This window comes from Stegastes partitus, unplaced genomic scaffold (genome assembly GCF_000690725.1).
Source record: "Stegastes partitus isolate 25-593 unplaced genomic scaffold, Stegastes_partitus-1.0.2 Scaffold89, whole genome shotgun sequence".
Classification (NCBI taxonomy): domain Eukaryota; kingdom Metazoa; phylum Chordata; class Actinopteri; family Pomacentridae; genus Stegastes; species Stegastes partitus.
This window is the reverse complement of record NW_007577820.1, coordinates 578,046-605,006: the sequence shown is the minus strand read 5'-3', so window position 1 is coordinate 605,006 and position 26,961 is coordinate 578,046. Positions and strand designations below refer to the sequence as shown.

The 26,961-nt window shown below is 43.1% G+C and overlaps 2 protein-coding genes across 3 annotated transcripts in view; both read right to left on the bottom strand.

Moving 5' to 3' along the window:
• hectd1 (HECT domain containing 1) overlaps positions 1-20,893 on the bottom strand; it is a 40,048-nt gene extending 19,155 nt beyond the window's left edge. For both annotated transcript variants that reach the window (XM_008277123.1, XM_008277124.1), the window contains exons 1-14: positions 20,673-20,893; positions 12,462-12,619; positions 11,341-11,490; positions 11,016-11,250; positions 6,799-7,026; positions 5,921-6,202; positions 5,566-5,836; positions 4,939-5,015; positions 4,172-4,270; positions 3,952-4,066; positions 2,605-2,779; positions 2,323-2,461; positions 1,417-1,587; positions 58-280 (exon numbers count right to left, since the gene is read on the bottom strand). In XM_008277123.1, the coding sequence (XP_008275345.1) occupies positions 58-280; positions 1,417-1,587; positions 2,323-2,461; positions 2,605-2,779; positions 3,952-4,066; positions 4,172-4,270; positions 4,939-5,015; positions 5,566-5,836; positions 5,921-6,202; positions 6,799-7,026; positions 11,016-11,250; positions 11,341-11,480 (2,155 nt within the window). In that variant the 5' untranslated portion in view covers positions 11,481-11,490; positions 12,462-12,619; positions 20,673-20,893. The remainder of the gene's footprint in view (positions 1-57; positions 281-1,416; positions 1,588-2,322; positions 2,462-2,604; positions 2,780-3,951; positions 4,067-4,171; positions 4,271-4,938; positions 5,016-5,565; positions 5,837-5,920; positions 6,203-6,798; positions 7,027-11,015; positions 11,251-11,340; positions 11,491-12,461; positions 12,620-20,672) is intronic.
• Positions 20,894-22,294: 1,401 nt separating this feature from the next.
• The window catches only part of heatr5a (HEAT repeat containing 5a), a 37,455-nt gene continuing 32,788 nt past the window's right edge, over positions 22,295-26,961 (bottom strand). Inside the window, exons 41-42 of the mRNA XM_008277122.1 lie at positions 26,675-26,828; positions 22,295-25,618 (exon numbers count right to left, since the gene is read on the bottom strand). Coding sequence (XP_008275344.1) covers positions 25,468-25,618; positions 26,675-26,828 — 305 coding nt within the window. The 3' untranslated portion in view covers positions 22,295-25,467. The remainder of the gene's footprint in view (positions 25,619-26,674; positions 26,829-26,961) is intronic.

Genomic DNA, 26,961 nt, shown 5'->3' with positions numbered 1-26,961 from the left:
AGAGGTGCTACAATAAACACTTTGAGTCACTCAGCTTAACGTTGGCCTTATTCATACCAGAGCTGTCTGATCCTCCCTCTGGACTCCCGCTCGAATACATGGTGGCGAGCTTTCCGTCCAGGATGAACCTGAACCAGCCGTTGGATCCGTTGGAGAGCTCGAGGGCGGCGGCGTCCGACCAGATGTAGAGACAGTCCCTCCCCCTGATGATGGACCAGTCCCTCCAGTGGTAGGGCTTCCCCTGCTGGATCTCCCTGGCGTCCTCCTGCACCTCCTCCTCCTGCAGCACAAACAACCAAACACAACACTCAGCTGCTGGAGATGATATGATGATCGTCCAAACTGAATCAAGCCTTTTGTCCAAAGTAACAAAAAAAACTCCAAAACGACTTGAAACCTGCATAAAATTATTTCAAAGTACCGTAATATCCGGACTATAAGCTGCTACTTTCTTCACACCCTTTGAACGCAGCGGTTTAAGCAACGACTGTCCAGGGTGTCCCCTGCCTTCGCCCTAAGTCAGCTGGGATAGGCTCAAGCCCCCCCGCGACCCTCGTGAGGATTAAGCGGTGTATAGATAATGGATGGATGGATGGTTTAAGCACGATGCGGCTAATTTATGGATTTTTATGAATTAGTCTCGAGACCAAAGTGACGCTGAGAGCGACGACGACAGAGAGACTGAGGAAGTCACGAAGTGATTCTGAGGCTGTTCAGCTCCTGAAGACACTGAAGAAGACGACTTTAGTGGTTTTAGTGCAGGAGGAAGATGAAGATAACGATCAATGACTTTTCCTGGTAGGCTGCTGGAGTTTATATTTCTTACCCAGTCGTGTTACAGGAACTGTTCAGAAAAAAGCCTCTTCGGTACGTATCTGTGTATGTTACCGGTACGCATTTAATTGAAAGTCTAGTTAGTGGGTGCAGCTTATATTCAGGTGCTCAATAGTCCGGAATTTACGGTAGTTCGAGACCATAATTTTGAGTCATCATCAACTAATCTGAAGCTCTCCTGTGTCTCCTCTGGAAACACTGCCTGTAGTTCATCTGAGAACAGTTCTGCTAACAACTTTGTAATTTCTATTTATTTTTTTCTTTTGTTTTCTAACAATGTATTCGGAAGAAGCTTTGCAGTTTTTTAAAGAATTTTTAAATGGCACATGTAGAATGAAGTGGCTTTAACTTAGATTTGGTTAATTTTCCCAGCACGTCATACGTTGAAGGACTGCCGCTTAAAAACTTGACTATCACTTAAAGACTGAACTGCTGAAACTGTCTCACACCAACATATCACAACTGAAATTACAACAGCAGACAACAACCATCATTCATTCTGGTATCAAACTTCTACAGACATGTTTTATTGCGGGACAACACATGCAGCATGAAAACAGTCCTCTGACTGCAGCTATGCACCTTCTCAGGCTTCGCTTCGTCCTCGTTCTCGTCGTCGGACGCCGGCCCAGCCAGAGTCGACACCTTGTTGATGACTCCCAGTCGAGCCAGCTGGTCGAGGAAGACGTCTCCACCTTTGTCCACCAGATCTCTGATGATCTGCAGAGCCAGCAGGTGGCCGTCGTCATCGTCCTGCACACAGAGAGAGGGAATAAAGGAGAGGGATTCTGAGTTTGTCACACCTGGAAAGTCAACATCACGATAAGACAAGCATAATATTGATGTGACTTCCTGACAGGACAGATCTGATGTCTGTCATTAGGTGGAAAAATATGAGCGCATCGGCATCAGTAAATGTTTAAAAAAAAAAAAAAAGAGCTAGAGAAGATCAGTACACAGGACATCAACATAAATCTAATGTCATGCATTCACAATTCTAGACCGCAGACTTCTTTGATGTAAATTCAGGTCACGTTAAGTTTGACAGACATGAATGTAAGTCAAAGTTTTGTCCTCATTGTGTTGGTTCACTTGGTTCTGAGGAGCTGAGACGTTAGAGAGGATCCAGATTGTTCTCCGCCTGTGGTTGGATTTAACTCCAGCTACAGTTGTCACTGAAATAAGCTGAAATTGACAAAAGTAATAATAAAAATGTAAAGAACATCATGACGTTGCTTTTGAATCATGGTTCAACAGAAATATTAAAAAACAAAACAAACAAAAAAAAAAACACACAAGCATGATGGCCTCTGATGATGTGAGACAGAATAACACATTCATTGTTTTTTGTTTCTGTGTTTTCAGATGGGGGGGACCCTTCGGTTTTCCTCATGAGAACCCTGAAGTGATGGAAACACCACTGTATACATGGCTGACTGTCAATGTGTTAGTGTTTATATGTGTGTGTTGGTGTTTGATGGTGCGTACCTCCTGGTCCAGGACGGTAGCTGTGATCTCCACCAGCACCGTGGGCAGGTTATGACCCGTCTCGCTGTCACACACCTCCTTCAGCAGCACTTCACTGCTGTAGTGAACCATCTTCCTGATCAGAGCCAGACTGGCTTTCCTGAAAACCACCAACACAAAAACAAACTTACAAACGGTGCCGTTCAGCTTTTATCTGTTCTAACTAAAGTAAGAATAACACTGGATCAGCAGTCTCTGATCCATGTAGTAGCTGTAGAGGTGTGTGTCTGTGTGAGAGCTTGCCTAATAGAAGGCAGCATGGTTTGCTGAAAGGTTTGTGCAAAAACAGGCAGAAGTCTCTTTAAGTAGATTGGAGCCATTTCTGGGTCTCCTTTGGGTTCGCTGCCCTCCTCTTCCTCCTTGTTCACGTCTTTCTTCTTCTTGTCGTCGCCTTTGTTCACGGGACACATCCAGTCTCCTGAAACACACACAGGACCGTGTTGGAGGCTTCATCTGCATCACGGTGGTCAAAAAAAACGGTGACACATCATCTGTGCATGACTTTCTGTATTATCAAGAAATAGAAGACACTGGAAGATGTTTTTCCTTCACAGAGGGATTTTTGATTTTGTCATCTGAAGTTTCATATATTCAGCATTAAAGACAAGTTTGATCACCAGATGGTCAGAAATTACAGGAAGAACCCTTTGATTTGTGTTAATTGAGGGAACACAGCCCAGAAAAAACCCTGAGTCATAATTGTCTCGATGTAGTTTTAGGACTTGACAGCAGTGTTTACATGTATTTCTGAACAACATAACAAACTATATTAGTACAATTTGGACTCAGATATGTGTCAGAAAATACTGCATGGATTAACCGATTCAAAATGATGTAGAATTATTTCAACTCCAATTAGGTCAGTCAGCCAGTATCCCCAGATACAGGTAAATGTCTGGTCCAGGTAGCTGATGTCAGGGTTTCCTTTCAGTCAGACTGAAAGTTGCTTTTTTTGGGTTTTTTTTATATTTTTCAGCCATTTGTGTTTGTCATTCTGGACAATGGTCAAGTTATTTTGGGCAAGTTTCAGTCAATTCAGACAATGTCTGTGTTGTTTTAGACAGGTCTTCAGGAATCTTAGATATTTTTTGTCATTTTGAACAAGTTTTAGGCTAATCTGAACAAGCTTTTGTGATTTTTGACGTGTTTTTGTCACTTTGTACACATTTCAACCTCATTTAAACAAGCTTTTCTACAAGTTTCAGGTGATTGTGGACAGTGTTGTGTCATTTTGGACAAATTTCAGGTTTGGTTTGGACAAATTTTTGGTCATTTTCAACTATTTTTTAATGTTATTCTGGACAACTGACAACAAAACTGAAACATTCTCATTATGAGCCACATTTAGCCACAAAGTCAGACTCACTCGTGGAAACAAACTGGTTGCTGAATGTGTTGGTGACTCATGTAAAAATCATTGTTTTTAAAAAAAAGCTGCCCTTTCTGAATGATAAACGCTGTTTTGTTTGGTTTCCCTGAATCTCTTTAACGGAGGCGGACGGTGTAAAAGCAGCCTGACTCAGAGACGCATGAATAAAAACACAGCAGGTTGGAATGAACCAGAGAGCAGCAGAGGGCGTCTGTACTGACCAGGGGACTGCAGGATGGCCACCACCTCGCTGTGTCCTCTCTCTCTGGCCTTGTCCAGAGGCGTCTTTCCGTCCTCGTCCCTCAGGTCAGGATTCGCTCCGTGACGCAGCAGCGTCTGAACGCAGACAGGAAACAACGCACCGAGTCATTAGAAGAATACGACCAGGACCTGACAGCTGGATGATTTACGGTATGCGTTCGCGGTGTGTTTGTGCGTCACCTTGGCTACTTGTGGGCGTCCGAAACAGGCAGCGTAGTGTAGTGAAGATGACCTCTGACCTCTGTTGACGTCTGCCCCCCTCTCACACAGAAACTCCACCTGGAACAGCAACAAACACAGATAAGATAAACTTTACTGGAAAAGCTCACTGAAAACCCACAAACAAACAAAAACACAGTCAAAGTGAAACCAGGGCAAAGAAACAGACATCCAAATGAAAGCAAGTCTCCAGGTAGTGGAAGACTTTTAACCCTCTGAAGCCCAAACGCTGCCAAAAGCTCTGAAAGAATGTTTCTTTTTTTTTTTTTAATGGCAAAAATGACAATTTATCAGCAAGAACTTTCCAATTTCAAGATGGAACATGAACTATTACATCAGAAAATCAAATCAGAGCTGAAAATTCCGATATTTCACAAAATCACTTGATTCTACACATCTCATTACACTCAAGTGTCTCCTCACATCTGATCCCACAAACTGATGAAGATTCGAAGCCTCTCAGCAGAAGCCATGACTGTGTTTGGACAGTTCTCTAATTCCTACAAGGTTTTAAGTTAAATTCAAGACAAATGCTTTATCTTTTTTTTTTTTTTTTTGAAGACGGAGAAAGAAAATCATCCGAAGAATCAAAGTGAGGGAATCGATGTTGAAACTACAAGTTAACATGAAGGTTTTTACCAAATTAAACAGGAAACCAGCCAGCAGCTTCTGGAAATCCTAACATGAAGTGCAACTAAGAACAGAGGTGAAGAGTTCTGCGTATTTACCATTTCTTGTGTTCCAAAAGCTGAGGCCCAGTTGAGCAGCGTTTGTCCAACATCATCCATGAAGTTCACCTCAAAAGCTGCAACGCCAAACAGTCAGCGGTGAATGAAACATGACTCTGAGTAACACGCACACTGCTTTCTACACAAAAATCTGCTTCATTAATTAACTGTAACTAATTTTATGTTATTTGTTGTTTAAAGCGAACGCAAAAAGTCTAGTTGACTTGGAGTTAGAGGACAAAATATGCCACAAACAACACACAAGTCCAGCTGTGTGCGATCATCTACCACAAAGAGTTACTGCATTCACTGATTTATTAAATGAGAAAAGAATTATGAGTCTCAGAAGGTTTTACAGCCAAAGTCAGAGCTTTAAACAAAGGTTAAATCTAATAAATAGAAAATCAAATAAATTCTGCCTCATGCGAGCTTGCTGACTGTAAATGATCTGTTTGATGCAGTTCTTCTAAAAATACGAAATAAAGCTTCCAACATTAAAAGCAGCGGTTGTTCCTGTATACCAGTCACCAGACAAATTAAATGTGCGATCAGCTGTCCCAGTGGCTGTTTCTGGCTAATCTGAGATGTGTTCCTGTGTGCTGCTGGACCGTCGGTGTGGTTCCTGACCTCCGGTGTCGATGGCGTCGATCAGAGCGTCGGTGTCTTTGCTACGGATACAGTCGATGAGCTGTCGGTGGGATCTCTCCCCTGAACTGTCCAGGCGTCGCAGCCCAGGGATGCGACCCGTCGACCCGGCCGTGGACTTGGGCAGCGCCTTCCGCCCCTCAAACAGCAGCACCAGCAGAAGGTCCACCAGCCGCATGGTGTCCAGCACGCAGCGCTCGTCTCCTCCCAGAGCAGACTCCATCGAATCGGGCAGCGCCGAGCGCAACAAGTCCTGAACCCGGAGAGGAAAAGGAGCAGATGTTAGTTCCTCTCACGTCTTTCCAGAAGTGACACAGTTTGAGGCGAGTGTACGTACGTGCGTGACGACCGGTGAGCCCCTGCACAGCGTGGACAGCAGGCTGACGATGGTCGACACCTGGTTGCTCAGTTTGGAGTCGGAGGCCGAGGGGGCGGCGCCCGTGGAGGGCCGGCCAGGCTTACAGGAAGAGGCGGGGCCGGACACCGTGCCACCAGCGGCCGCCATGCGGGACAGCAGCTCCTCTGTCAGCCCGTGTTTGGCTAAAGGGGCGGGGTCAACGCCACGGCGAGTGAAGCGGTCGGCCAATGAGGCGAAGCAGCGCAGAGCACCGTCTGACACCTGCAGAACCGGAGGAGTTACAGCGGGTCAGAACCGAAGGGAGCAAAGGAAATGGACTGAACAGCTGATCTTTAACCAACCCATCAGGAAAATAAATCAACCAGTAGCTGAACTAAGTGAGTGATTCAGTCTAAATGGATCTTAAACCAACATAACCAGCTGGTGTCAGCAGCATAAGAAATGACTGTAGTCTGGTTCTGTTCTACTGACATGATGAGAAGAGACTGGGAGCAGAGCAGCTGCACACATTCACAGGATTCATAACATATCAGCTGATCTAGAACCAGAACTACAACGTAGCAGCTGTTTCTAGACGATCCGTCAGAATTTTACTCGTCTTTGTGGTTATTTTAAATGTGTTTGTACTGGTTTGCATCCATCTTAGTTAACTGTGTCCGTCTTTAAACCTTTCGACACTACAGCCCGCTATACCGGGCCGGCATTACGACTCCTGTTCTACCCTGCAGCCCGGTAAAGCGGCTCTGGTATAGCGGGCTCATGTTTGTGATGGACAAAGGAACACAACACAGTCTGGACCTCCTGTAAACGTCCTCAGTGAGCCCTGGTTTGAATGCGGCTGCCTGCTGAGTGTTTACCTGGTGGTCTTCATGTTTGAGGAGGCTGGATAATGACTCGACGCAGGTCTCCAGAGACGAGTCCTGAGGCTCCATCTTGCTGCAGAGTCGGGACACGACGGCCATGGCCGAGTGCAGCGTGTCTTTGTGCACCAGGTGGCCGCTGTCTCTGATGAAACTCAGCACACAGTTGAGTCCGCCGGCCTCGAACACGGCACCAGACTCCCTGGTGCAGATCAACTCCAGCACCTGGAGACACAAACACAAATGGATCATTTAATGGCACACCTGGGCCACAAGATCTGCTCCAGATCACACAGTTAGCCACTTCCCACTAGTTTTAGTCCATGTTTATGAGAAAATTGTGTATTTTAGAGGCAGTTTTCAGTCAAATAACCAACACTGGTTACACAACATCAGTCCCAGAAACATCCGACAGCATTTGTTTTTAAATATTCAGAAAGATGACACGAGATGGTGCAGGTCTTTTTATGTTCCTCCTACACAGGCGAGTCCTTAACTTTGGCCTCAACTGTGACATGTGTTAGCTGTGAGCCTACAGAGAGCAGTTCATACAATCTCATATTCAAGGACACAATCGTGTCACTCACTTGTTGAATGCAGAGAAAGTTTTAGTCCCGAGGATGAATTCTGACAAAAGCTTTACGCAACATTTATCTGATGTACTTGGAACGCCAGGAATTGGATTAGAAGCTCCGTTTTGAAAGGTCAAACCCAGAAAAATGAAATGAAGACCGAGTCAAACAGCATGTAGCAGCATAAGAATGGATAAAGAGCATCCTTCTGCCTCCATCACCACGAATAAAGAACACAAGGGTCCCGTGGATCTATTAATAAGCGTCTGGTAGCACATGGTTGTGATCTGCAGCCCGCGGTGTGGCTCTGATCCAAAACTACGCAAAAACAGCCCAAACAGGAGATCAGTATCACGCCTGAGCTGCAGTCATCTGCCTCCATGAGTTCACTGCAACCAAACAACCTGAGGCTCATCTAACTTGGATCCACTCAGCAACCAGGTAAACCTGAACAAGCTGCTACACTCAGACAGACGCCCACAACGGGAGGAACGTTTTCAGGCTGCCAGAGAAACTAGAAAGCAGCTAAAGACTGCAGATATTCACAGGTAGAAAGAACTTCAGGCGTCTCCGAGAGAGGCTTGTTGTAGTTGGCACCAAAATATCGATAAAAAAAACAATACAGTCAATATATTTTTAACCAGTTTAGTTTCATTTAGTGAATGTGAAAGACATTTTTGGTCATCGAATGGTGATAAATAGCAGGAAAATGCAGAGATTTCTCCCAAATGAGGTAGAAAAAGTGAAACAATTTCAAATAAAATGTTGATTTGAAATAATTTATTTACTTAAGAAGTGCAGTAATTTAATAGAAATAGTGAAAATGGAAACAACGGAGGCTTCACATCCTGTAGATATTAAATATTTACACTTATAATTTATCCCATTCTTGTCTTTGCTCACCTGAAAACTCTCACATGACTGCTGGTCACAGCTGAGTCACTCGTGGCTTCACAGCTGCACAATGAACCTCACAATGTTTTGTTTCTAAACCACATCTGGTTACTGGAAACCTTTTATTTAAGACATGTAGAATAAATAGCTTTCAGTAAAGTATCATAACTTGAAGCTTATATTTGGTTTATTTTCTCAACTGAACCTGAAGATGATTCTGTTTTTACCTGATCAGTGCTGTCATTTTGGTGTTTTTTAAAAAGACAACAAGCCTTTCAAACTCATCAATAGGTGCAGAGGGTTAAATAGTTTAAGAAATTTAGCGGATTATTATCTCCAGTCAGTTGAGTGTTTACCATGCTTCACATCATACCAGTCCCAACGGGGATATGCTAAACAGTCAGTTGGCATTATTTCCCATTTTTTAGCACTTCCAGGTGCACACACAGCGTTTCCTCAAATGATGACTGGAGCTGCCGAGAGCAACAGGCTTCTATTAGAAACTGGCCTTTAATTCTACATAGCCGCATTAAATGAGTAAAATTAGTCAGATTTTAGTACAAAGATTGGTTTTAATGAGGCTTTTAGCACCAAAGAGACTCAGACTTTAAAGAAACCAGCAACACTTTGGTTTTCCAGCCTTTTGTTTTTATGAGCAGATCATCAGTCTGCAGCTCTGAGCTTCACTAATCCAACACAAACGATAAATAACAACACAAAAGATTCCACAACCCTAACACAAGAACTCAGTAAGACAGAACACGCTCACATTTTAGGTAAAATCCACAAACTTTGCTCCTACTGACTTCCAACACACTATTTCAAAATAAAAGCGTTCCCTAACCAGGCTTTTATTGTGGTATGTGCAGACCGTTTCCAGCAGCAGGACGGCTTTTCCTCCAGCTGGTATTCGTTTGTCTACACGCCTCCGACTATTACCACAGAACTGGGTTTTAATTGAGTCCTGGTATTAATTTGAGGAAATCCAGCATCAATAAATCCTGATTTAATTGATGGAACCTGGAAACAGATGAAGGGAACGAACGGATTGACTGATTAAAAATAACGACCGTGATGAGCTTCCAGCTGCTGAAGGAACAGAGCTGATGATGTTTGAACAAACTGACTGAACAAACTAATGCAGCTGTAAAGAAAATAAAGACCATTTACTGCATCTGTACGTGTTTCTTAAAATCTGACAGGATAATAATCACATTAACCCAGTCGTGATTACAGGAAATGTGACAGAAAAGTTCCAGGAATAATCTCAAAGTTCTACAAAAGTTCTAAAGAGCAAATTTTTAAAATAAGACATTTTCTGGCCATAAATTCTTTAAATTCTGTTATTTTTAAGGATGTAGATGCCAGTGAGGGAGCTCAGTCTTTGCTAACTCCCCCCAAAAAATCAACAGAAGATAAAACTTTGCCAACCAAGAAGCAGAAACTTGCTGTGAACTCGTCTTTACGCGGTAACCAGGCAGCGTCGTGTCTTTCCAGGTTTCTGCTGAACTCTAACCTTTCTACAAAGACGTCTTTTTTAATCTGGCATCTGTGATGGACGTGGTCGTGTCAGGTCATAAAACCTGCTCATAAACACGTCTTGCAGCTTTGAGGATTTATCATGGCGACTGTAAACTGACCCTAAACAGACCTGTGACTCGAGTTCAACAACCAGCAGCTGCCTGCAGTTAGAAAACACACGGCTGCAGTTAATGATTATCTTCATTATCCAATAATCACTCGGAAAATGGTTCAAAACGAGGATCTGTGTTTCCCTTAAATGTCTTGTTTTGTCAAAGATTTTCAGTTTACTGGAGGAAAGAAAACAGAAAATATTTACCTTCATGAAGCTCAATCACAGAATCTAGACTTTTTTTCTTCATCGAAAAAACTCAAACTGGTTAATTAAACTGATTGGCCATTAATTTAAAAGACAACTAACTAATTGATTGATTGATTGTTGCAGGTCTACAAAAAAACAAAACACAAAGTCCTCATCAGGTCACTGAGGCTGAACAGTTCCCTGTGGAGCATTCCATGAAAAATCAATCAGTGCCTCCCACCCGACTCCTCAGAATTATAAAATACTGTCCCCTCAGAGTGGATCCTGTCTACAGATGGTTCTGGTAGGTTCTGGAGGTAAACTGGTCCTTCCATCGTCTAGAACTGGTTCTGACCAACCACCATCACACATGCTGATATGAGCCTGGAAAGTTTACCCAGAATGCACTTTGTAAAGTTTCCTCTGGTGAATGATCAGAACCAGAACCACATCCAGGGTACCAATGATTGTTTCTATGACTCTATGTCATAGACATTAAACTGGTACCACTATGAGACATCCCATAATACTGATGCTACCAGCTGCTGGCAGAGGACATGAACAGAACCAGGTCCAGTGTTCAGACTGAGACACCTGGATGGATGTAGAACTGATCTGGTGTCAGGTTCTACCAGAACTCAGATGTGTTCTTCCTCCTAAATGTCATATGTCTATCTGCTGTACTGATGAAGTTCTGAGGCTCAGAAATGATGGAAAAAGTCCATTAAAGTGATCAATCTGGACCCTCCTCTGTGGACTTCAAGGACCTGGACCTCTGGAACATTCACAGTCTGAAGGTAGAACTCTGGTCAGTAGATAAAGGTTCTGGATGTCCAGAATAAGTTTTCATGTTTTGATTTGATAATGAATGACTCTACAGTCATGTGTTCTGCCCACTGAGTCATGTGACCGCCACCTCCTCCTACCTTGACGCACTGCTCAGCCAGGTCCCTGCTGGTCCGGTTGTTCAGCTCCACCACCACCAGCCGGTTGCACAGCGCCTTGATGGCCCCGTCCACGCCCACGATCCTGCGGGTGCACTCGGCCGACACGTCCAGGTAGTAGGTGATGGCTCGGGCCGTGACCTCCAGCACGTTGTCTGGAGCGCTCTCGTCCAGGAAGATCTTACAGAGCGCCGGGAGGAACGTCCGAGGAGGACATCTGACGGAGGAGGAGGGGAGAGAGAGTCAGCTGACCTGCCACCACCTGCCAGGTGAACGTCTGGGGTGTGAATAAAAAAAACTAACTCACGTCTCGAAGCAGCGGTCGACGTTGTCCGACATGAGCAGCAGCATGCAGAGCTGCTCCAGAGCGATGAGCTGCATGTCGCGTTCATCGCCCTGACCCATCTGCAGCCACTCCAGCAGGGTGTCTGGGTCCACGTCCGCCATGATGGCTAGCCTGAACACACAAATACACACATTACACACACAAAGGCTACTTCAGGGTTGTGTACGATGACAGAAGAGAAGATGAGTGTTAATCACTGACACATGTAGGCTTGAGCTTCAAATCCACTTAGAAAATCTGAACCGCATCAAATTTAGCTTTAAAAACAGAAAACAGATTCAGACCCCAGAGGGCTAATGAAACAAAATAATGTTGACACACTGCAGCTCCAAACATTTGAGTACCATAATGTCTGGACTATAAGCCGCTACTTTCTTCACACGCTTTGATGTATATGTACACACCTGGTTTTTTTTTTAACGTTAGTGAGTGTGGCTTATATTCAGATGCCTCAACAGTCTGGAAATTACGGTAACTTGGACTGTTGTGACAGTAGATGTGTTTCCAGAATGTATTTTTATGCTCATTTTGAAGTTTCACAAAAGAAAAAGTTGAAGGAAACAACAAAAATAAAAACAACTTTTGCAGTGCAAGTGGTTTCTGACTCTTCCTGAAGAGAGTTAATGAGCTTCATGGGAGTTCGAAACACACATTTTGTTTCATATTCACTTTTATTTAAGTTACACAGGAAGGGATTTTTATTTCTCTGCTCCTGATTCAGAACTCTGAGCTGAACCTCCAGATGTGAACTTGATGCAGACAGAGATGAAGCGGGACACTGTTGTATTTATTGTTTAATCTCAACATGAGAACTTTCCAGAATTGTAAGTATCCTGATATATCTGAGATGCAAAATCACATTAAACGTTTTCAACATAAAATAATCCAAATGTTTAAAAAAAAAAAAAAAAGGACTTGATCAGAGATTTGTTAATGTCTGTATGTAAATGAACAAAACAGAAGCCAAAACAAAATGCGCTCCGGTTTGGCAGAACTGTTTAAAGTCTCCTCACAGATGTTCTGATGGAGCTGTGGATTGTACCATTCATTAACAGTTCCTTCTGACAAAATAAAAGCCTCACCTGGCTCCCCGTTGGCTACCCGGTCTGGCTCAGCGCCCAATCACTGCTCACAGTTGTGTCGCTGTGTGGGACTCATCAAACCAACCGGACGGAGGGAGGAAACTCTGACAAGGAAGCGTCGCTCTCACAGGGGATTCTGGGACATGAAGTCTCTTTATCTGCAGTGCAAAGAGGCAGACGTTTAAGTACGTTTCATCCTGCTGCAGTTTTCTGTTCACACAAACCAAAATCACCATCTGACTCTCACTCATACGGGGCACTGGCTAATTCCTGAATACCTGCAGTCCTTTATACTTGGCACGGGATAATTCCTGGACAACTAACGCGTATGCTCATGTGCACAAAGGGCTGGATAATTCCTGATACTTGTGCTGGTTTATTCGGGGCAGTGCATAATTCCTGGGAGACTGCAGCTGGTTTATACAGGGCACGTGAGTATTTCCTGGATGAGCAGTAGCTTTATGTGGGGCAGCAGAAGATTCCTTGACAGCTGCAGTAGTTCCATTGAGCACTGGATAATTCCTGGAGAGTGCAGAGGTTGTATAGAGGGCAAACATGTCGCTGCACCACCTCAGATGTTTTCCAAAGGTTACTTATTTGCTATTTGGAACCAAAGTTCTGTAAATTCATTAGGTTAAATTTATAAATTTCAGATGTTTTTTCCTATGTTCACCCTTTAAAAAGCAGCGAGGATACAGTTTCAAGTATGGCTCGAGCAGAAGATGAATTTTATATTATTGGTCCTTGAAAGTAGAAAAAAAGTGCGAAATTTCCAATCCAGGCTGGTGTTGTGTCTCCCGTCAGTGTCTATCTATGGATGGATCCATGGTTCTACTAGAATCCAGTCTATGGTCACATTTCACCACCTGTTGAGGCTCTAACATCAGTAGAACCTGATGTGGTGAAGCTGGACCAGACAAGGTTCTGGTTTTACATGTGTAGACTAAATGTTGATGTGGACCATTGGTAGGAACCAGAACCTGGAGTTCACAGGTTCTAGATGTTGGTTGCTTCATGTTGTCTTCATGTGGAAGTTTAACAACATGTGGTTTACCAGGTCAGACAGAAAAACATGAAAGTCTCAACATTTAGACAAAGTACTGTTTTGGGCCCCAAATAACAAATAATTCTGAACAAATTCTGATGTGGTGCCGGAACACTAGGACTGATCCAACTATTAACACAGATTCAGGCACATTTTGGTTCCTGAAACAAAAGGAAAGCGCTTCCCAAACCCAACAGCTGAGGACAGATTCACAGACGGCATCACTGGAACACCTTCTGTATATATGAAGGTATAACTGGCAGCACAGGTGTGTTACTGACTTTTAACGGAGCAGGTCCAGGATCAAACTGGTTGTTGGTGAAGGAGCAGATGTGGTTTTTCTCTCTTCCAACAGCTGCAGCTGAACGTTTAACAAGCTGCTTTAAGCCCAACAGGCAGCGACACAGAACCTCCGCCGACAGCAGCCAACATGCAAATATGAAGCACCTCGATATGAAAAGCTGCCGCCGAGCTGCAGGGACCAGAGAGGAGAGCGTTCAGGCCACCAGCTGTGACCGGATCTTAATGACGGTAACATCAGGCTGGTTCATACGACAACGGATCAGAAAACTGTAAACACAGATCATAAATGTCTCGACTTGACCAACCAAAGACACCAAAATCTGGGATATTTGACGTAACTGAACAAGACCTCTGCTCCTGTGATGTTACAACCCAAACACATAAAGTTCACTGCAAAATAAAACCAAGACAAGCAGCACATCTCTGCAGAGGAGGCTCCACCATCACTTCTAATCATCATTCACAAGCTCACGTTCCAGCTTTGACATCTGAACTGAGGACGGAGCTTTAATTAAACACTTTGATAATGTTTCTAAAGCACAGAAAACTACGGTCAAAAACCTGATTAAGACTGAATTTAAAACTCACTTTTATCATCGACTGACCTGCAGACTTTACTTTTTATTTAAGTAACAGATTAATGGTGGACTGTGGTATAACTCCTCAAACGTTTCGGTCAGTCAATAACTTTGAAGTGTGAACTTTGGACAAAGTTTGACTTGCTTTTTTCAAATACATTAGTCTTGTTTGGACAATTTTCACATCATTTGGACAACTTCTGAGTCATATTCAATCTTTTTTTTGTCGTTTTGTATTTTTCTTTGAGTCACATTGGATGGATCTGGTCTTAAATATGACTGAATGTTTATCAGTGCTTCAGAAGTTCAAGATTTTGTCCAAAGATGTTCAGTTTAGCATCATACAGGATGAAAGAAACCAGAAAATACTTATATTCAAGAAGCTGCAATCAGATTATTCAGTTTTTCTTTAAAAACAACTCAAAGTGATTATTTTGTCATCAGAATATTTGGTGGTGAATCTAACAGTCGACAGCTCACTGACGACTGGTTGCAGCTCGACTGAGGACATTTGGGTTCGTGTCAGCTGAGCGACGGTAGTGCATCCGGCTGCTGGTTGTCGTCACGTTTGGTTGTTGTCGTGTGAATAATTCCATCGGAGCTGATCCTGTAAACAGTCGGACGTAGAAATAAATCCGCCGCTTCGATCACAGCTGCACGGCTCGGCGTGTTCACGTGGTAAATCCAGGAGCAGACGAGCTCCAAGTTTCCAACGTGGCCGCTCCGCCTGCGAGCGTCCCGCTGCAGCAGTGCATGCTGGGAGTGGGACGGATCCAGGCTAAGTTGATTAGGGCCTAATTTGAAGCCTGCCTGTCCGTCTGACTGACTGTCTGTCTGGATATAAACCGGCTGTGCTGATGCAGATCCTCTTATCACAGATTAATCATCACAACTTGCCAGAGAGCGTCCCGGCCTCCTCCTCCTCCTCCTCCGCCGCCTCCAGCCGGGGCCATGGCGGTCAGTCAGTTTGTCTTTCACCCCTTCAACCCCACTTTCTACGTCCAGATTGAGGTCAGCGATCAGCAGAAAACACTTTCCTGCTCCGGACAGAAGCTCGGCTCTCTGCAGCCTGAACACATTCTGAGGGTCATATTGAAACCAACGCAACAAACCAGGGTTCAAGCAACAGCAGTGGACGGAGAGGAAACCAGGACCAGTTCCCACCTGATGGGACTTCACCTGCTCAAAGACAAAGATGATGAGATTCATCTCAGCCATCAGACCAGGACTCATGGCAAGATTAGTGACCGACCTGAATAACAGACCATGTGCTGATTTTTCCTCATTTTAAACGACAGAACTTTGGAATGACATCATCTAAACACACAATCTGACATTTAAACCACCTTCCACAGCGACTGTATGACTTCAGGCTTTTTAATCCCATCATCAGGTGACAACAGTGACTCTCCAGATCAGATACCTGCGCTGTCTTTTACACTGAATTGAAAATCCCTGCAGCTCACCGTCTGGCATCATTTTAATGGACTTCTGTAGCACTACAAACACTCAAAGGTCAAACAACTGCAACTGAATCACTGAAACTGCAAGATCAAGACAAAGACTCAGGACTAAAACGCTGCTAATGCCGGTCCTGAGTCAGTACATCAGATTGTCAGGCTGGGACAGTTCGTCACTCAACAGAAATCGGAATTCTGATAACTCATTCAGCATTTTAACTAATTTTCAAGAAGGAAAAAAAGCACAAACCAGCCAGTTATGGGCAGATCTGCTGAAACCTTGGAGCTTCTAACTGAAGCACGAAGGCGCTCTGTAATATTTTGGGAATTGTCTGACGTTTCATCTGACAGATATTCAAACACATTAACTTCTCACCACATGGGACCAGTGTCATCTGGGAAGTTGTGGTGATTTGCCATAACTGTGTCTGCGATCTTAATCGTGTGCAAATCTCTCATGTATTTAGTTTGTAAAGTACAAACTCCACCACAAATGACCTCCACAGCCAAACACAGAGATGCTGTGATGATATTAGCACCATGTGGTGGGTGGGTTCTGCTGTCGCTGCAGTTTTACTTTGGCCTCTTTCCTGCTCGAGAATGACAGAGGCTGCGTTGGTGATTAGAAATAGAAGTTAGCAGCATTTTGGGTGTAAATTCAGGATGATTTGACGGAGGACTGGAGGTGCCTCTCCTTCAGGCTCAGCTGTTATCATCACAGCCCGATAATGTCAGTAAGTTATAATAAAACAGTCTGACTATCCTGCGAGAACGGATCACACCAGCAGCAGACTTTGGGGTTGATTTCAGTAGGGCTGGGCCATACCACAATGTGCACGGTAACACCGGTGCAATGTCAGGGGATGATATGAAATTGAAATATCGCAATAAAAGTTGAGTGAAACGCACAGTGCCGTTGTTTCGGTCCGGTCTAATGCACATGGAGCGAGAAGCATGGTGGCGACCGAGGAGGACGGCGAATGCATCAACCGACACAGTAGCGCTGGACCTGAATATCAGAGTATCCGGTCGTTGTGGTGGAGTCTGCATAGCAATTTAGAGATCCGAATATTCGCCCGCCGCTACCCTCCCTTTTGGTACAATACAGCTTTAATGCACATCAAAAACAGCTGCTTGCTAAATGGAAAAGACACTGTTCTGTTTTTTTCATTTGCACTAATAAAGTTGTGCAGTTTTGAAGTATTTCGTCTGGCGTCAGTTACATTGTTATCGCAAATTTCCTCATTTATATGGTGATACATATTTTTGACCACATCACCCTGCCCTAGTCCTCAGCTAGTATTGATCCTGTGTAATAGTCGATCACGTCGATAATGAAAAGACCTGTTAGCTCTGGAGGGCAACACGTTGTACGACCTTTAACTCAGTTTAGAACATTTCTAAAGACTTTTACAAACTAGTGATTTATGAACGACTAAAAGTTCAGTCAGTTTTGTGACTGATGAGACATTTGCAACTTCGTCTGACACCCGCAGAAAAATGTACTCGTGAATTCATCTGGATCTTCTCAGTTCATGTTTGGTTTGAGGACAGTTTTCACCTCTTGATTAACAACCAAAGCGCCTCACCAGTGCCTCTCCATACAGCCATCGAATCAAACGCACCTCACGTTAGATGAACTGCAGGCAGGCAGGACTCATTCCAACTCTCAGATTCATCTGGTTCTCAGGACATCAACAACTACTTTCAACATCTGCTGATTATTGATCATTTGGATTATGAAATGCATGAAAATGTGGATAAATGTAAACATCTGAAACTCAGCATGAAGCCGTCAGATGTCTGGTTTTGTTTGACCCACAGTCCAGAACACACGAACATTCATCTGATCAGGTTGAAGCTACATCACTAGAGCCATAACTTCTGTTAAGTCAACTCCTGCCTATTTACACTTCTCTGGAACTTTAGCAGGCTGAACAGAGACTTTTGGAAATGCTGCTGACCCTGTTTTAGCTGGAAAACATTGGTGTTGTGTTTTAGTCTGGACGGGCCAAAACTAGGACTTTTGGAAACAATGACGTGAGATCCATGTTGGTTTCCTTTGTCTTATCAGTACAACACGCTGTTCCCTGATTCTTCAGGCTCCCAACATGCACAGATTCATTCTCAAATGTCTGATTTTGGCGCTGTTTCAGAAATCCCCTCAGTCTGTACCAACACGTCTGAAGACAGGTAACCCACGGCACACAGGATCTGCACACACAGCCTCAGTTTCCTCCTGTTCATGTGAGGAGCAACAACTCTGAGAAACGCAGAATTTAACAGCACAACAGCCGCCAGCAAAGACAACACATGAAATTCTTTGTCGTGTTGAATTTATCACTGGTCATTGAGAGTCGTGTGTTTGCTTTTGAACAGAAAACAGTCATGTGACGGAGAATCAGGAAACTACAGCAGTGACGGTTGAGACCACTCCGAGATCAAGTCGACGCTTCCTTCAGTCGGGGCTAAAACACGACCTCGGGGTTTTTAAACTGTAACGGCTTCAGCAGTGGTTCAGACTAAAACTAAAACTCCAGAGCGGTGTGGACGCAGGGAGGAAACTCTGCAGGAGTTCTGTCGCCTCAGAAACACCAAAAGAAAAAGTCTAAAAATGACTCAAGTACGGAAATTTTTGAAGATTCATTTTTTCTCATTCAATTATTTGCGCAGCGACACATTAGTTGTACCTCAGCTCTGTTATAAACGCATTATCGTCATCTATCTGTTCAACTTCTTAACTTTATTCCAGAACGATGCTCTGGATTTTTACCTGCTCCTGAGACAAACAAACACTCTGTTAATTAATCACTCATTTAAGAGGAAGATAACCGAAGACTGTAGAATCCTGAAAACACACCGAGGTTCAGAGACGAGCTGATAACGAACGAGATGAAATAAAACACCAGAAATCAACAAGTCTCAGCGTTAACATAAAGCTACAACAGTTCATCAAATGACTATCCTGTTCATGAATTCATTGTGTTAGCAGTTTTTTAGTGTCAAAACATTTAGCTCGACAATTTTCTCTTGATTTAAATTAGATATAAACTAAATATTTTGTGTTTTTTGACCGTAGACTGGACAAAACAAAACGTTGTGGCAGCTGCTATTGTTTTCATTGTCGATTACCTTCGAGATTAACTAGTTTGTGGTTTAGTTTTTAAAATGTCAGAAAACTGTGAAATCAGTCAATCAGCGTTTCTCAAAGCCAAAGCTGAAGCTATTATCAGTTTACTGTCACGGGAGAGGAAAGAAACCAGCAAATGTCCACATTTAGGAAACAACAATCCAACAATATTTACTTTCATTGATAAACTCATTACCAGAATAGTTCGTCAATAACTTCCCAGTTAACTAATTATTTAATTGATGAAGCTCCAGAAGACATGTGAAGACGTTTCCTGGGACTTTGGGAAAATGTGAGACAAACATATGTTTGTATTGTTTACAGACCAAAACATGAATCCACTAAATAATCCGTGATGATAAAGATAAATATTCGTGGTATTTCTGACTTGTGGTAACTTGATTAATCTAAAGGTCACGTCAATCACTGGTTGAAGATCCGTTTTATTAAATAACTGATCAATTGTTTTGTGCTTGACATTTCCAGATGTCCTGTTTTGTTCAAAGACATTCACTGTATGGTCACAAGGGACACACAGGAGCATCTCATCCTCACTCCAGCCGGATGAAAACACGAATACTCAACAATAATTAAATGAGTTGAAGTTTGTGCTGATGAATCACAGCAGCTCTGAACCTGTCATGAGTCTGTCAGGAGTCACAGAAAAACTAATGACACAGAGCTTAAAGTCCACACGTTCAAAATGGTAACGTGAACATCTCGGTGGTGATGAAGCTCGTGTTGGACGACAGAAAGCTCCAGAACCGCTCTGGTCCACACGGAGCTGCCTCTGGTTCTCCTGCCTGATCAGGCTGAACAACAGCGAGACAGAAAGAGGCTCACAGATGGACCAGAGGCAGTAAATCAGAGCCTTCTGGAGGTTATTTTTCCATCTTCTCCGGCCTCCCTGAACAAACCTCCTTTGTTTGTGACTTTAAACTTACACAATGTCAGAAAGTCGGCCAGAGGCAGCCCGAGAGAGCAAACTGGGAAATTGCATGGTTCAGCCACAACTGACAAAGCTAGCTGTGTGACCCCGAGTTTCATCATCTGACCGGGGCGTAAGGAGCCTAATTATTTCATCAGACACAAATCAACATAAGAGGATCTAGCGGGGCCGTGTTGCTGGCGGCGTTAAGCCTCGCAGCTCGCTGTCCAGCCGGTTCACGGGCTTTAACGGTCGAGTTACACTCAGCTCCTGAGCGCTAGCAAGCCTCCTGTGAGGGAAGCTAACTGGTTAGCAACTGCGATGTTGTCAGGTCACTAAAACAAACCGCAACTGCTGCTAAATATCACAAACACACAACCAGAAACCCCACGAGCTTAAATAAAGTTACGTGTTGGTTTGCTGTCCAGCGTAAAATAAAACTACAGGCACCGAAACCCGGAGAGCAGCTAGCGTTAGCCGGTTAGCTGCCGTTAGCACCACGCTAACTAATTTAGCTGAAATAACATTTTTTTTATCAAACCGCAGCTCCGACATGTTCTAACCCTGAACACTGAATGTCCAAACAGCCGCAACAGCACTTTGCGTCATTTAAATGTCCCGTTAGCGGCATATTTATGAGCTAAATGTAACCGCGGCCTCGGACTCCTAACGCGAACCGCGGGGCTCAAGTTCCGGGAGAGCCGAGAGGCCGCGACGCAACCGCGGACGCGCACCACGGGCGACCCCGGCTCGGCTGCGGCACTCACCGTCTTTTCTTTTCGGCAGAGAGACTCTCGGCAGGCGGCTGAATACTGGTGTTCTGGGTCCGAGCGAAGGGCGAAGAGCCGTCTGTAACGCCGATGTCGGGGGTTAAATCAAGGCGTTCCCATTTCTTCGGAGCGGGCGTAAGGAGGTCAGGGTGGACGGCGGGCCGTTAAACACTGGAGCCCGGACTGAAATGGAGAGCCGAGCCGAGCCAGGCTGCCGCGTTCACGGACAGCTCCGAGCTCGGAACAAAATGGCCGCGTCCAAAAGCTGTAGGTTGTAATTTCGACAATAAACCTTTAATCTCTGTACACAGTCACACACATGTATTTAAATCCCACATAACAGTCACATGGACTCTCTGTACAGTATCGACATTCAAAGCTGTAAAATATTTTTATCTTCAGTTATCTATCGGCAAACAATACCTGTAGGAGCCAGAAAAATCGAGCTGCCGTGAAGTGACTTAACGTGTATGAGTTTTATTTCTCAGAGCTCCCGTCTGTGTTTGTGCATATAAATATTATATTTATTATGTCTGTTGTTTAGATTTCTGTCCTCAGGTCTATTGCTATTTGACTATCTGCTGCTTATTTTGTTTTACAAATTGATTTAATAGTGATTTAAATTTTATATGTCTTTAGTTTACTGATTTTTCCACATGTATTTTTTGTATTTGTTTGTTTTTGTTTAACAAATTGTTTTTTTTTCCTTTTTTTTGCATGTTTTCTGTCAATCTTTTGTATTTTCTATTTTATTTTGAGTTAAAAATAGATTTTTATCTGCATTTTATTTAGTTTTACACATTGACTTTTATTCTGTTTTGTCTCATTTTTGTGTTAAGTTTATTTAATAGAGTTTCAAAAATAAATGTTATAGTTTTTAAAATATTCAGTGTTTGTTTTTTGATGTAAAAGATGATTCATGCTCAGTACTATTTTACAGTATTTAAATATACTGATGTCTTAATCCTGTTTTCTGTTGTTTTAAAAAAGTAATTTACTTTTATTGAACTTTGTTTTAGAAACAGATTTTTGTTGTTTTCTATCTGTTTAGTATTTTACGTGTATCTTTGAGTTTTTAATATTTTATTTTACAAAAGGTTTTTCTTATTTTCTTTTTTGTATTTTCAGCTTTTAAAAATTTCGAGTTGCAAACTGATTTTATAATTCTTGTTTTTAAAAAATATTTTGTTTTGTTTAAAATTAGATTTTTATAAGCATGTTATATCATTTTATTTAAAGTGTTTTATATATAGTTTTAGTATATTATAATAATGATGAGCAACAGTGTGCTATCTGTGACTTTTTATACATCATAATATATTTTGGTATTTTCCTTGATTTTTATCTTGTGATGTGTTCACTGGCAAAATGAACGTTCAAGACGAATATGATGGAAAAACCTGTTTTCATTTCTTGCTATTACATACTTTTTTATTTTCAGTATTTATTTTTATCATTATCTGTAATTTTATTTGAACTATTTTGCACACATTTTATTCTGCATGTAGCTTTAATTTCAGTTATTTCATATCTTCCACATACATACAACCTGTACAGTGTTATTTTATCTGATTCTTATGATCAAACACACGGTAAAGACAAATGAAGGAGAGCAGACGGTGAGTTTAAACATGTTTTATTCATTCTCTGCTGCTGTTAGAAAAGAGCACATTAATAACTGCACTGACTGGCTCACACCTGGACAGGTGAGTCACCAGGTGAGAGAGCAGCAGGCGTGTGCGTGAAGCTGGAAGACCGAAGCTCACCTGGTTTGTGTTGCAGGTCGGTAAAGACGAACATTCACAGTTAAGACAAACGTACATTCTGCTTACTGCTGCTGTGTTGTTATCGGACTAAAGTGCTGAATTGTCCCTCTCAGGCTGCCGTACACGTCGCTACATGTGATTGGTCAGAACAAACTGAATCCTACACATTTACTTGACAAAAAAATAAACTTCATCTTCGGTTTCTGACATTCATTCATTCATTAGAAGACATTTCAACTGATTGAATACTTCACTGACAGACTCACAGCATCAGGTGGTAAAACCTCTGATCACACAAACACTGATCAAGACGTTAAGTCACTTTCTGGATCCAGTCTGGAGGAGATGATCAGGTCAAAGATGAGGTCCAGGATCTATTTTGGGAAACTAAGCAGGTAAATGCTGCAAAAAGGACATTTTTTATAAAAGGCAGAAGAGCTGATTGTTCCTCAGGAGGATTAAACCTAAAGAGACACCGCTGATGATCCAGCTTTAAGCATCTGTAACGTGAACTTCTTCAGAAGCTGAAATCTGAGCTTCACTTTGCAAAGTTTCGATGTTTTCTGCAGCGGCTCAATCAGTCACATCCAGTCAAATCTGGTTTCAAACATCATTAACTTGATTTTCTGAGCTTTATTTTACTGCTTTTAAAGGTTTCCTGCAGCGGCTCGATCAGTTTGTTGGTTTAAAGTCATTTTTTACGCCTGCAAAAAGCTGGTTTGCTCATTAATAGAACATGAAATAAACCGAGACACCAGACTGTAGCTCAGGATGATTAAGCCTAAAGAGAAACCGGCGATGATCCAGTTCTAAACATCTTTAACTTGAACTTCTGACACTTTCAGCTCAGATTTTTCTATTTTTTTAATGTTTCACTCGTCAGGAGAATACGTGACCAGGAGCACGTTTACAGATAAATTCATTTCTGTGATACTAAAATGATATTTGTTTGCATTTCTAAATTGGACACAAAAGTCAAACTAAGTCAGACTTGAGGTTTCTTCTCTTCCTACCTGCTGCCTGATTCTCCTCCAAACTAATGTTATCCATCAGTTTCAGGAAATAACCGGAAACTAAACCGCCTTCAGTCCTCGTGCCGTAAAAACATCCGTTAGTTAGTTCACAGCATTTTCCTGCTCAGTTGTTGCTGAAACACGAGTTAACTCAGACTCATGTGGAAGCGGTTCGACTCGGGTCTGCTCATTCTTTCTCATCCACAAACAACAACATCATGTACAATAAAACATTTAGTGTTAAAACTGAAGCTCTATAAAAACCGTCTGACAACAGAAACGCTTTCAGGCTTTCAGCTGGTTTCCGACATGTTCCGTCCGACTGCTGATTGATTTTAATAAAATGATCAGAAACAGCTGCTCCGTTACCAAACGTCTGCATGAGAAGCTTCACGTGACAATTTCCAGCTTTACTAAAGTGGCAGCAGACAACTCTTCTGATGCACCATCTGATTAAACGCTGATTTACAACAACAACAGGTTTCATTCTGCCTCCGAACCAGGAAGAGAATCTACTGAGAGAATCGAGGTCTGATTTAATTCTATGGAAACTCAACCTGGTGAAGGGACACCAACGTCATCGTTGGAGATGTTTGAAGATAAAAGTGACAGAAGCTGCTTCAGGATCAGAGACGTTCAGTCCTCTGACCAGGAAGCTTTGAAGGGAATGTTATCTTTAAACATAAATGGGCTCATTAATCAGCTAGAAATGGGAGAGAATGATCAGGTTTTCTTCTTTCTGATGGCCCCTGAACGCACCACATGTGAGGCACAGTTTCATCAGGAAAACTAACCAAATCTAAACATCACAATCTATTTATTCTACCTGTCTCATGATGGTTTATGCTTTGAGAAAATTACTCAAAATTTATCTAAAACTACTTCAAACTTGACCAAAATAACCAACAAATGTCCCAAAAGACCAAAAAATCAGCAAAATTACATAAAACTCGACCAAAATGACTCAAAATGTGTCAAAAATGACTAAAAACATGTAAATAATGACTTGAAACGTGTCTAAAAACACTCGAAATTCATTCAAAGTGACTCAAAATTTGCCCAAAAAACAAATCCTCAAATGACTAAAACGTGTCCAGAGACGGGCCGTTGGATGCAGGTCGGTTCAGTTTGGACCTACGGTGAATTTTATGTCGAAAATTTGCATCTGTTGTTATTGTTCTCTCTGAGTTTAACCAACCAGCATCGAGAACCGTCCAGTCGCTCAGGAGGACAGAACCTGGAGGTCGTTGTTCCTTTCTGGAGGCTCTACAGGGTCGGTTCTGGAGGCAGAACACCAGTCAGGAGCCTTTAAATGATTCTCAGCAGCTTCTAGATGGTGAAGTTAAAGTGTTTAATCCTGAATCCAGCTGAACACATGACGGAGGGGGAGCTGAAGAGTTGTCTGACGCCACCTGATTGATACGATCGATTAGTGACAGAACAACTGATTGTTTATAAACTAAACAGAACCTCACAGCTGCTCTCCGTTCGTGTCGTCACAGTTTGACATCACGGCGACTCAGGTCACTGCTCACCGTCTCTGCTGCTCTGTTCCCTCCAGACGCTTTCAGGTCATCGGTTTGAGTCGCGGCTGCATCGACTCAAACTGATGAAACCTGATTATTCTTTTATTCTTTTCTAACACTTTCATTGCATCTCGGCCGTAATCGAGCCTCCGTGCAGGTTGAATAAAGGTTGAATAATGGTTGAATAAAGGTTGAATAAAGGTTTCAGATCTGTGCTCACATTAAATCAGAGTGAAACTACAACGTCTGGAAGGATTCAGCGGCTCTGACCTGAACAGTGATTGTGAAACATCTAGAACCGTCCGTGCTGCTTCTCCAGCGCCGCTCAGTAAAGCCAACAGCGGTGAGTTCAGTGACATGCAGCGTCTCTACGGGTCGTTGTCTGGCTCCAGCCTAAAGTGCCTAAACTCGGCGTCACCACTCAGAAGATGGAAGTACCGTCAGTCCCGGTGGACAGCGAACGCACCACGGGGGCCGATCCTCCGTCTCACAGGAAGTTGGTTTTGAGCGTGATGCTCGGCGAGGACTTGGCGGCGCCACGGTTAGCGCTGCTAGCTTTAGCGTTCAGGCTCTCCTGGTTCCCCTTGACAGCGGCTTCGAGGCGAGACTTGAGGTGAGGAGACGACGTGATGAGAGACCTGCGGGAGGAAGAACTCAGAACATCAGCACCAACAGCTCACAGGTCCGTTTAAAGACACACAGCAGCAGAAAACGTGACCCGGCAGGTTCGGTCGACATGTTCACTGATTTATTCTGAACAAGACCTTTCAGAATAAAAGCAGGTCGGACCAGAAGTTCCACCTGCGTTTACTAAATGTTTTTCATGAATCTCCTATGAGGAACCCTCTGCTGTGTGATGATGCAGATCTGCTGAGTCATTGTGAAGAACCGATCCATCTGGACAAGCTGAAGAACCTTCAGTCACACGTGAGCTCTGTGTAGCTTAAACAAACCTGACTGGTACATGAATCACCGGCACGTTAATCCGCCGGTTTGTTTCCAGGCCTGAGTCTGACTTTGTGGATCAGAACACGGATCATTATGAGGACAGTCACAGCTCACGTCAGTCCGGTGGTGGATCATCAAAAACGTCCAGAACACTGATGTGAGATGACAAAGATTCCAAACTGACTCACAAACTGTCCAAAATGACTTAAGATGTGTTTGAGATTACAAAGAATGTATCGTAAACGTCAAACTTTGTTTCAAGTGACTCAAATTTTATCCAGAAGTTCTGAGGAATTTACCAAAACTTAGAACCTGTCCAACATGAGAACATGTGTGTTAAAAGACCCAAAGTTGTCCAAAATGACTGGATATTTGTCCAAATTTACACAAAATGTGTCCCGAATTACCCAAAACTGATATGAAAATGACACAAACTGGTCCAAATGGACTGACAAATGATCCACCACGTATCTAAAGGAACAGAAACGTCATCTCAGTGACTCCAGCATCGACCAGAATGATGGAAACTCCTCTCTGAGTGTTTTCATGGCGCTGACAACTGAAGAGATTCTATAAACAGAACTTCAGGCCGAACACAGCAAACAGAACATGTTCCTGTGAGGTGGACGTTATCTAGAATACAAACTGTTTGTCTGCAGACGATTCAGCGAGAACAAAGATTTAAGACAAACCAACGGCGCCTCAGCTCGTCTGCCTGTTTCTGATGAAGTGACTCGTCCTCCTACCTGAACACGGCCGGGTGTTGGGGTCCCAGACGCATCAGGTCTTTGAGCGCCGCCTCGTGCAGCGACCGGGACGCTGAGGGGGCGGAGCCAAGGGCGTTTTCATCCAATAGGAAGGAGATGAGGAGAGGAAGCAGGACGGAGACCAGCTGAGGACCTGCAGCACCAAACAGTCACAGCTTCAGCTTTACAGGCGCTCAGGGCACCAGCTGTTGGTTCATTCTGGACATTGTTTTGGTAATTTTGTATCATGTACAAATTGTACTGTGTAGTACTGTGTGGTACTGTGT